Source organism: Merops nubicus, unplaced genomic scaffold (genome assembly GCF_000691845.1).
Source record: "Merops nubicus isolate BGI_N331 unplaced genomic scaffold, ASM69184v1 scaffold8047, whole genome shotgun sequence".
Taxonomy (NCBI): domain Eukaryota; kingdom Metazoa; phylum Chordata; class Aves; order Coraciiformes; family Meropidae; genus Merops; species Merops nubicus.
Window position 1 is genome coordinate 94263 of NW_008620944.1, and position 11738 is coordinate 106000.

Sequence of the window (11738 nt, forward strand, 5' to 3'; positions counted from 1 at the left end):
ATCTCTGAGCTGGCAGATGTTTGCATTTATATGACTGCACAAAACTTGAGTTCAGCACCAAATGAAGACACACAACCTGCACAACAATTTGTGCAAGGGAGGCTCATACAGTGATGGAACTATGTCAAGAGAAGGGAGGGTGAGAACTGCTCAAGGTCCTGCATTACAGACAGTTTCCTTGCCCCAATTCTAGAAAGTTAAAGGTGGCTGTGGGTGCAAACTATATATTCAACTTGTTAGGTGTCCAGGCTGATGGATTCACTGCACATGGTTGTGTGAGACTTCAGGCAAAGAAGGCAGAAAGACAGGGGCAATCAGGGAGTGAAGTGGTCTTATGGAAGCCCTGAGTACATCAAAAGAGACCTGAAGCAAGTTAAATGTCTGTGTGCTGCCTTCACTTGTGCACAGACACAGTTTGTGTGAATGCTTTTTCTGTTCAAAATGTGGTAGCAGATTGCATTTAATTTAGGAGAGGTGCAGGCATTAAACTTAACAGCAGACACTTGGGCATGGATCTGGCCAAGCCTTTGTGCAGAAAGCACCATTGCTCTGCTTTCTGACAGCCAGTGATTTTAAAATCAGCATGTCATTGCAGGCAGGAGTCTTCATGTCTCCATTTCCTGATACTGCTGTTGGAGCTAAGCTGGAGAGAGCTTGCAATGTCTAATTCCAGCATTTGTCAGAAACTTTTCTTTGCCCTGCTGTATACAAAACTCTCTTTGCCCCCCAAAAATCAAACCTGTTATCCCAGCATCTGATGTTGATGATGGTTGTGAGTTCTCAGCTGTGGTTACTGAAGTGTTACTGGAATCCTGCTCACCCAGGAGTGCAGTTTCTGCCAGTTTTTTGCCTTGCAAGCCTCACATCTATTCATAAGGCAGTGTCAGATTAACCCCAGTCTTGCAAACGTCACATCTGTTTCATAAGGCAGTGTCAGATTAACCCCAAACTTCATTACAACATGCAATGATCTTTCAAACTATTTTATGGATCCTTGGGAGCCTAACAAAGTATAAGTCTGTTATACTGCTTTATAATATTGGGGTAGCTCTGTGTTCTAGGCAGTGATGTAGTAAGCTTCCAGGACTCCAAGGGAAACCCTTGGCACCTGTTATTTTGAAATGTGTGGGACATAATCCATGTTCCTTAAAAATAAAATAATACAGGAAAGAAACTAGTTGGAATTGAGGGGTTTTGTTTTCATGGTGGAACATGTGATAATGGATCATACTCTTATTCCTCCTCGCTGACTTATTGTGAAACTAAATAATGCTTGCTGGGTTTGAGATGTAAGTGCAGCAGGGCAAGGATTAATGACCTCACATATTTCAAAAATTAGGAGTAGAGCAAACATGAAAATAGTTTAAAATGCTCCAGAAATGTAAGACCTAATGAGAACTGAAAATAACAAACTCAATTATGCTGTTTCCTGAACTGTTGCACACTGAAGTCCAGCAGTAGTGTGGAGCAAGGTTAAGAGCAGTTCTGAGTTGAGGAGACAACTCATGTGCAGCATGGTTGTCATCAGTTTTCTTTTTGCTATGTCTGAAGCAAGGCCCATTGTTTTCTAAAGTTATTGCTAATAAGCATTGCATTTTTCATCCTTTTTTCCATATGATGAGAACAGTTAGTGCAGCTGGAGAATAGTCTGTTTTAATAGGTGAGGTGTTGTACCTTGAGCCCTGTGGTGCTGTCCATGCACGTGCCACAGGAGGACGTAGCCCAAATTCCAGTGAGTAGAGGCAGGGAGTCCTCCCATTGCAGGTAGCAATGCAGCAAACATGCTGCCCCACTGGTTCAGCTGCTGCCTGCCACCTAAGTGTGTGGGGAAACCTAGGAGAAGGGACGTTGGGCTTCAGCAGCTTGTTGTCCTTGAGTACTTTGCTGAATCAGAGCCTCCCTGGGAAACGTTCTCATGGCAGAAGTCACCGTGGGAAGCGTGGGAAGAGATGCTCCCCAGGTGGAGGGGTGAAGGTCAGCCCCAGCTCTGTGTTTTGGCAGTCACAGCTCACTGCACAAGCTCTTCTTGCCTCTTGGAATGGGTGTAATAATGGGTTTGACAAATGCAGATTTGGCTTCCTGCACAGATGTCTTACAGACCAAAACGTTGTGTTGGAATTACTTTAATTCTAATGACTTCATTCACATGCACAGCATGTATTTTTCCTACAGAGTCAGAAGCGAGAGCCTTGGCTAAGGAGAGGCAGAAGAAAGACAATCACAACTTGAGTAAGTTTTGGTTCTTCACATTTTCCACCCATTCTGTTAATGATTTGAAGTGTTCAGTGTTTGAATGCTGGTGTTTTAAATCTGAATGAGACACTGCATGCAGTATATAACATAGTTCATTATATTATGTTTAATAGCTCAAATTCTTGTGAAACATGTTTAGATCTACTATGTATTTTAAAATATATTTTTTTTTTTTTTTTCAATAAGCCAAGTGAATGGGTGGTTGGTGTCAGTAATTTCAGCTGGGAACAGCATTTGATCTAGTTGCTCTTAACAAATCCACCTTACACAGTGTTGCCTTTTTTGTCACTTTTTTTATTATACTAAAATCTTAATATGTGGTCAGTTTGTGGCTTTAAATGTCAGTGCATGTCCTCAGTGAGGCAATTCTATAAATTCCATTTTTGAAAGGGATGCTTTTTTCTAAGTTGGAAGAAAGAAAACCCTTTTAAAACAATAAGCATCTTGTGACTTCAGGGATCCTCAAGTTGTCCTTTTATATTACTAGAAAAAAAGGGGTTGTTTTGTGTCTTGAGCTATCCAGAATCCTTTCCTATAGCATTAAAAGCTAATGCAGGAAAATTGGTATTTAAGTTTGCCTTTTGCCTGCTCAAAATGTTCTATCTTTTTAAAAGAGACTGTACATTTTGTCCCTTTTCCTGCCTTGGGATTTCCTTGAGCATCTAAATTTTTGTCTCTGAATTTGTCTGTGATGCTTTTCCCTAGGAAAACATTCTCTTCTCAGTTGGCTCCTATGCTAACACAGCCATCCTGGGTTTTTTTGAGTCTCAGTTTAACTCTGCCACTTCACCAGTTCCATGTTTTTACGGAACAGACAGAACTCCTGTCTTAGGGTGTCCCTGTGAGAGCAAAACAAATTACTCTGCCACTGGAGTTAAAGTTTCAGGCAAATATTCCAGAGACCCTTAAAGAAATTTTTGATACACTGTATATGTTGTAATTAAGTGTGAATATTCCTTGTAACATTTGTGCTTTTTTTCCTGAAGTTGAACGAAGAAGAAGATTTAATATTAATGACCGTATAAAAGAACTAGGCACTTTGATACCCAAGTCAAATGACCCGTGAGTATAATGTGCCCAGGGAAGCTGTGGGAGGGAGGTGTTAAAAAAAATATTAGGGGAGAAAAGGAATTTATTTAAAAAAAAAAATTAAGCTATTAAAAAACCTGGAGTTTTCTTGTATGATCTCTGCACTCCATGACTGTAGAGATGCTTGGAGGTTCTAATATATTGTTTGAAGATTGTTTTGGGGTTTATTTTCTCCCTTTTGGAACTTCACTGAAGTTTATATTGATTTGATTTTTGTCACAAAGCAGACAGTATACTGTTGGGCAGCAGCTCAGCATCCATCAGGTCCCTGTGCTTTGGCAGAGCTGGAGTTGGTGCTAGGAATGACTGAGGTGGAGCTGTCAGGATCTGAAACCTCATCCTAGTCCTGCTGCTTAGCTGGCTGCCTGGCTGCTTGTCTTGCTAAATAATTCTTTTTGTTTATTAGATGTCATAGCTTGGCAAGACAGAACCAATGCCTCTTTCTGTGAAAACAGGGAGCAGTTCTTTTAGCCATCATTCTCCTTCCAGCCAAGAAAAAAGAAGAAAGAGTGTAGCTGTGTGTCTGTTCACTGATAATTTGCTGGTGTTTGCAGTGATTTCTCAGAGGTTCTTTAAGGTCTCTTAGTGCTACCAACTTCATGCTTTCCCAGTGCTGAGTCAATAGCAAGGAAGCCCTCTTGCTCTGGAGCATGAAAATCTCAGGTGAATCTGGATCAATGCTCTGTGATGCTTTTGGGGAGAGTTTCCATAATTTTAAGTCAGTGAGCAGCTCACAGCTACTCTTCAGAGAGGCTCTTTAGCTTCCTCTAAGGCAAGCAAGGCAATATTACACAATCTCAACCTACAGGACAGGTGGACCTTTGGTCTGATGGTATGCAGTAAACTGCTTTTTTCTACTTAAGCCAAGTAAAATGATAGAGAAGACAATGCAGGCAGCCTCTCTCTCTAAAGGGAGTGTGAGAGGTCTAATGTGGGAGAAGCAGCATGTGATCCATGTGCTCCCTGCCTGAAGAGCCATCACCCCTAGGCTGCAATGTAGCATTTGCACTTTATCCAGAGTTTAAGTCTAAAGCACCTGAAAGTGCTGCTTTGTTGGGCTCTTCTCTTCCTACTATAAGACAGCTGTGGTACAGTGCCTCAGGAGAACTGTTGCTTGCTGCTTCTTGGGAGCTGGAGAGCCTCAGGTCATTCTCCCACAGAAGCACCAGGTCATACATGGTCCTGTAATTCCCCAGCCGACCTCAGGCATCGCCCAGATAGTTGCCATGTTTGAGAAGTCTCGTGGGGTTTTGTTTTGCAGCATAAGGCAGTGGAAGGAGTTCCTGGTCCTCAGTTGTCCTGCACAGTGCTGGTCCCAGGCTGAGCAGAGGGCAGGGCTGGCTGCAGGCTGCTCCAGCAGCTGCACTCTGGCCCCCTCTAGTGCAATTCAGATGCCTTCTGGATTCACAAACCTGCCATCAACAGGAGCCAGGTGTTGGGGAGATAGGAAATGTCACTGTAGCTGGCAATGCCTGTGAAATAAAGCCTTCCTGAGAGCCTGAGGTCTCCTCTTGTGTGGACTCCCCAGGGACATGCGCTGGAACAAGGGGACGATTCTGAAGGCCTCGGTGGACTACATCCGTAAGCTGCAGAGGGAGCAGCAACGCACAAAGGAGCTTGAGAACAGGCAGAAGAAGCTGGAACATGCCAACAGGCACCTGCTGCTCAGAATACAGGTTTGCTGATAAATAAGCTGCAAATGCTCTTCATCTTGCACTGTGTGACTGCAAGGAATGGTAACTGAAGCTGGTTTGGAGGAACGCGCGTGAGGAGGAGTCACCACTTTTAACAGTGACCAGTGCTGAGAAATGTTTTCCAGGGAAAAAGAACAGGAAAGATCAGTTTAGAACAAAAGTAAAATAAAATCCCAGCACTATAGTAAGGCACTTATGGCTGGCCTGTTCTTTGTTCTACCATGGCCAATGTAAGTTGCAAACCATACTGTAAAAAGATTTATGTGTTCAATGTTTTTTTCTGGGTGCCAGACCTATGCAATTGGGACTTGCTGGAACCTCCTGTTTCTTGATAGTGATGAAACTCAGTTCAGCTGTTTGGGAGTATCTTCACTTTAGTTGTCTTGTTTGTGGAGTTTTTTTGACCTGTAGCTTTAGTGCTTGTTTTCTTTACTGAAGCAGTTTGGGGCAAGTGGAAAGAAATGAAAACATCTTGTTTTGCTTGTGGGTTTTCTAAATTATTGTGAGTGCCCCATGGGTACCTTGGCTGGCAGCTGTATTTAATGTTGAGGCTGCCCTGGCTTTTCTGAGAGCAACTGCAGAGGAGCATGCTGAATGTGAGGGCTCTAGGACTTTTTGCAGCAAGACAACCAAGAGCTATGGATGTTGAGCTGCCTTTTTTGTCTGAGGAGCTATGGCTGGTGGTTATCTTGGTTCCTTGGAGTCTGTAGGACTATAAAACAGTTCTTTTCAACACTGAAAACAAAGTGGCATGAATATGTTTTCTCTGTGGGTTGTTGCCTGGTTAGTTCCTGCCAATAGCCTGTAGTACACAGAGATTTAGGGGTGAGAACTGTTTCTCTAATTAATTCCTTTCCCTTCACCTCAAGCTGGATAGGAAGCCTTAGGCTTGCACCCTATACAGCTTTTTTTGTCAACTCCATTTTCCAGGTGGGCAGAGGTAGAGGGATATGCACCTCTCTCCACAGAAGACTAATTTAAGAAGTATATGCAGAACTGGGTGCACAATTAACAAGGAGACAGTGCTGTCCCAGAGCCTCTTGTTGCTGCTCACCTGCAGTGCAAGCAGCTGAGCCTGCACAGAGCCTGGCTGCTGGGTCAGGGGACCCCTGCACCACACCACAGCTAGTCCACAAAGCAGCTGGTGAAGCTAGAAATACCCGAGTGGCAAGTGTGGCAGTAAACAGCTTTGGTATGGAATGGGCTGCTCTGAGCTTCAGCAGTTTTTGTACTTTTTGAGCAATCTGTTTGCTAGAGTGAGATGATAAAGTGAAGACAATAAAAAAAATACTTTTAAAGTATCTTTCATCTTCCTTTGCATCACCCATCTGCTCTGCCTCTTTCTTCAGTCAAAACAACATAAAAAACAGACCCTTGAATAATGGGCATTACAGTGGCAGCAAATAACCTAAAGTCTGTATTTTCCCTTTTTTATGTTGATTCTGATTAAGCACAGAATAAGCAGCTCCTGGTTTTGACACATTAGCTGATGGAAGGAGTGCTTCCTTGTTCCCCCTCTGTTAATCTTGCCATGTGCAGTTACAAGCTTGTTGTGTTAGTTTGAGAATGGAAAGCAGGCCATTAATCAGCCAGTGATGGGGATGTGCAGAAGCAGTGCAGTTGCAGCAGTGGTTGGGATTGCCTGGTACGATGCACAAGGAGAAGTAAAACATCTCTGAGCTGCACTTGAGAAAGGGCATTGAAAGGAATTGTTAGATTATCTGTCTTTAACCAAGTGTGTCATTAAATGTGAAAGTGGGATTTAAACTTCTTTTTAAAGAATCCTGGCTATGTGTGAGGTCTGAAGCCTTCCTGTGACTTGCTTACAATTTTTCAGTGCAGGAGTAGTGCTCAGTGTTTGGCTGACCTCTTTACTTCCAGCTCTACCAGACCTGTAGGATGAGAGATGTCCCTTCCAGTCTCTCAGCAAGAAATGACATGCATCATGTAGACATGCTATGACTCTGTAAAAAGTAGACAGGGTACACTTTGGCTATTTAATTTTATTGTTTAATGATTTTAAATGATTTTCTCACCTGACCTGGTGCTACGCTTGTCCAAAAAATGGCCCTGGTCTAAGAGGAGGCCCAAGGAGGAACGTGTCTGTTCTGCAGGGTGCTGGGTTTTGGCTCTGGTGTAGGTTCTGAAAAGAAGGGTGCAGGACCTGTGTGGGGTGGTGTTCACCCACCTCTTTGACAGACTAAACTCTTTGAGTGTACAAGGTGCAAGCTCCTGTCGCTGCTGAGAAGGGAGGAAGTGGTTTGTGTCCAACAGAAGGAACCTGGAGGTCGCGGTGCACAAAGTGATTGATAGATTCTGCTCTCAGATCTTTTTAAATTTGCCCGTTATTCTCCTCCACAGGAACTCGAGATGCAAGCTCGGGCACACGGACTGTCCCTCGTCCCATCTACAGGCCTTTGCTCCCCTGATATGGTCAACAGGGTCATCAAACAAGAGCCAGTGCTGGACAACTGCAACCAGGACCTCCTGCCGCACCACACAGACCTGTCCTGCACCACCACCCTGGATCTCACCGACGGCACCATCACCTTCAGCGACAACCTGGGGAGTGTGACTGAGCCCGCCGGCACCTACAGCGTCCCTGCCAAGCTGGGATCCAAACTGGAAGACATCCTGATGGACGATACCCTGTCCCCCGTGGGAGTGACTGACCCCCTACTCTCCTCCGTCTCCCCGGGGGCGTCCAAGACGAGTAGCAGGCGGAGCAGCGTGAGCATGGAGGACACCGACCACGCCTGTTAGCACAGACCTACCCTGCCACCCCTTCCACAAACTGCTTTCCTTCTTCAGCAGTAGATTGAATAATTTACCTTTTGTAGGATTTTTGATTCTTTTTTGTTTTTCCCCCGCCTCGTTGCTTCATCAGTAGCCCAGTGTGTGTGCGTGTGTGTATATATTATATATATAGGATTTTTTTTTAGAATTTTTGTGAAGAAACTTGTATATTCTATTTTAAAACTACCAACACCTCCAAAGCTTTCCTTCTTCAGCAGTAGATTGAATAATTTACCTTTTGTAGGATTTTTGATTCTTTTTTGTTTTTCCCCCGCCTCGTTGCTTCATCAGTAGCCCAGTGTGTGTGCGTGTGTGTATATATTATATATATAGGATTTTTTTTTAGAATTTTTGTGAAGAAACTTGTATATTCTATTTTAAAACTACCAACACCTCCAAAATATTGTACAGCCTATGTACAGTATCTGTGAACTGGATTCGCCAAGAACTTGGAACTGGTCAAATCTACTCAAAGCAATAGAATTACAAATCAAGAGTCTGTTTCTACTGGGCGGGGGGGGAGGGGGGTGGAGTCAGAGAATTGTAAATGCAACCTATCTACTTGGAGGGGGTGGAATCAGAGAATTGTAAATGCAACCTATCTACTTGGAAACAAAATGTAAAGTTAAAGAATGTAAAGAAACCAAAAAAAAAAAAAAAAGTCCAATTTGTAATTGTATTAATTGAATAGTGCTGCCTTAAAGATACAGTGTCCCTCAAACGTTGGTCTTCACATGACAAGTGTTTAGGGAGAAATACCCACCCTACTCCACTCAGAATACAAACCAACCACAAGGGTTGTGGCATCCTGGTCGTGTTGATTGTGATATAAAAATGCTGTTGCTGAAAAGGGCAGGGAGATGTGAGTCCCTTCCTCAGAGTGAGGGTTCATTTTACTCTGAGCTGATTTGGGTTTTCCTTTTGGTCATGATTTGAGAATTTTTCTTAGATTTTTATTTTGTTTTGTGATGCATCTTGATGGCTTGCCAACAGTAAGTGAAGCAGGAGCACTGTAAGTTGGTATACACTCTTTGGACAAAAAAAATATTCTACATTTTATCAGCTGGGCACATTATGTTGTACATATCTAATTGGCTTTATTTTTTTTTTTTAAATTGCATTGTACAGTTTCTTTTGATTTGCATGGATTCCTTAGTTATCCTCAACTTTTTGTTTTAAATATATTTGTATTTCATTTGTAAGATTTTTTTTTTTTTGCCTCTGAATATTGCAGCAGTTTTTTGACATTTTTAAAACTCATTGGAAGTTTTCGGCGTTCTTTGTAAACACTTGAAAGGAAGTTTTCATGCAGGGTTCTGTGTGTTGAGAGAGATTTTGAGAATATTTTGTATATTACAGTCTCACTTTGGAAATGTTTTTAAACACATTTAAGGTAGAATACAAATCTAGATTAGGTAATAAAAACTCTGTAGAGAAACTGAACTTACATATTTATTTTTAGTGATAACAGGAGAAAAAAAAAAAAAGTAGTAATATGCTTGGAAACATAACTATGTAGTTAATATACCCGTTATAGTAATTTGTGTTTTATTTCAGCACCGGGGCTGTAATAAGAGAGAAAAAAAAAAATCAAAGAAAAAAAAAAAAGTAAATTACTGTATCTGCAAATAACTGTTACTTGATAACGACGTTATTAATTTTTAACATGCAACAATGTTGTAAAAGTAGTTTGGGTGCATTATCTACTCAAGTGTAGTCCTATGCAATAACGGTAGTTATACTTGTATATATCAAGCCTAGGTGTTTTCCAGAGGTGACCTGTGGTGGTGGACAGATGGAATGGATTTCTCCAGAGCAGCCTACAGCTGACTCGCAAGCGGCAGGCGAGCGTATCTCGTTCAGAATGAAGTGCCTTAAACTCTAGTTGTAGTCTTCCTCGACTAGCACTGACTGAAGTGTGGCCTAGGAGGGGACTTTAGGGGGACGTTTGGCAGGCCGTTGAAGTGCAGCACGGTGCCTCCGTGGAGCAAACAGGAGCTCCCCCTGTGCTGCGCCGGGAGCGACGCGGGGGGAGCCAAAGGGTTCCTGCCTGGGGTGCTGGGTTTGGAGGCTTGGGGAGGGAACCTCGGCGGCAGCGGCCGGTGTTGGGACACCAAATGTGAATTGGGGAGCTCCCAGAGCCCGTGCTGAGCTCTGGCCCAAACCTTGCCCCACGGGGGGGCTCTGGGAGCGGCCCCTGCCCGGCCCCGCTCCTCCCGGTGCTGGTGGGGGGGGCCGTGGGGCTCGGCGGGGGCCACCTTGACCTTGGGGTGCTGTGGGGTCTCCAGCCGTGTCACCCCTCCTGTGGTGAGCTCCGCGGCAGCGTTGGTGCCACCCCGGGCTGGGGCTTGGGGGTTTACTTGTGTATTTTTTTGAAGGAGGAGCTGGAGTTAGACATAAAGATGCCTCTCCCCCCCGCCCCCCCATCCCAGACAGCTTTTGGGAATGTGTCTTTCCTCGGGTAGCGAAGCTCTGGCCCAGGGCAGGACCCGGGAGCCTGCAGGATGTGCCGTGGTCCTTGGGCAGGGAAGTTCTCCCGTTCCTGCAGGGCAGCTGTGCTGTGGCTGGCTCCAAATGGGGCACCGGGGTACAGGCTCCTGGCGCAAAAACCGAGGAGAGTGTGGCTGTAAACACTGGGAGCTGTGACCCCGCCAGGCCGGGGCAGCTCTGCGGCGTTGTACAGGGTCAGGGTGTGCGTGCTTGGGGGTAGGAACTGGGAGCCACCTGACGTGTTGGATGAGGCTTTGGTTTGATGCCCAGGGTGGGCATTCGGAAATTCAGGTCTAGACTGTGGTATATAAATATTTTTTCAAGCTTACGTGCAGACACTGGTACTCGCTGACAGCCGTGACTGCTGAGTTTGGGCCGTGTGCTGTGTGGAGGTGAGTTAGGGTTCAAGGAGAAACGTTTTATCAAGAGCTGGATTTCTTGATAAGAGCCAGAGTGGCCCCAGCAGCCACGCCGGGCGCTCCCTGGGCGCTGCGTTGCTCTGGGGGAACAACTCGGCTGCGCCCTGCTCGCCCCTCACCCCGTGTTCCCTCAGGCTGCAGCCCTCTGAGTGTGCCCACCCTCTGAACGAACGTGTGTTGGCACTGCGTGGGGGACATCTCCAGGAGACACGGACCTCCCTCCAGGCAGGTGCTCGCTAGGGGTGTCTGCCTGCTTGAGCACCGTGGAACACGTGGCTGTGATGTTTTACAGGGGCTCAATGGCAGAGGAAAGAGACAGCAGTTACAGGCAGGGTTTGGCATGAACGAGGTGGAGGGAGGTGGGCAGAAGTTGTTGCCCAGTGAGGTGATGGTGTCTTGGGTGACACTGGGCGAGCGGGTGGGACACCTGCCAGTTCTCACTTTGCCAAAGCCACGCAACAAGCAGGAACGTGCAGAGTACAGTGAAGTTCTTCCTTACTGCTTTTGGCCTCTAAAGCAATATTTAACTCTTACAACCTGTAAAAGCAAAAAGAAGGTACATAAGGAAAGCACAAAGCACAAAAAAATGCACTTACATTTATGTTGTTTGACATAAAATGCACTGGGGGGGAAGCTGATGTTGATAATAGTATAAATACCTATATTTCTTGAAAAAGTGACATTAATTACTGCCTCTTGCTATGATGCTTGGTACTGTAATGTTGATATTCATCTGCTGTTGACTGCAGCAATAATTTGTGTATGGTCCATAGCACTGTAAATTATGGATCAATATTAATGTATCCAATGAAATAATTTGAACTGTTGTTCATGATAGATGGATTAAAGCATTTGGTTTTTCACATACGTCCGTGTAAGCCACTCGTTTTCCGTGGAAGTGACTCTTGTTTCTCTGTGCATTTGAAGTCCCAGCAGTGCTCCTGTGTTTGTGACGTGGTGGTGGACGTGTCCGTGTCCCTGGCCTGGTGTCACTCGA

At 44.7% G+C, this 11738-nt stretch overlaps 1 protein-coding gene across 3 annotated transcripts in view; it reads left to right on the forward strand.

The window, feature by feature from the left end:
* The window catches only part of MITF (microphthalmia-associated transcription factor), a 51186-nt gene extending 43343 nt beyond the window's left edge, over positions 1 to 7843 (forward strand). For 2 of the 3 annotated variants that reach the window (XM_008944276.1, XM_008944277.1), the window contains 4 exons: positions 2173 to 2229; positions 3240 to 3315; positions 4871 to 5018; positions 7398 to 7799. In XM_008944276.1, coding sequence (XP_008942524.1) covers positions 2173 to 2229; positions 3240 to 3315; positions 4871 to 5018; positions 7398 to 7799 — 683 coding nt within the window. Of the gene's footprint in view, positions 1 to 2172; positions 2230 to 3239; positions 3316 to 4870; positions 5019 to 7397 lie in introns of all 3 variants that reach the window. The other variant, XM_008944278.1, reaches the window with a different exon arrangement.
* Positions 7844 to 11738: the final 3895 nt, after the last annotated feature.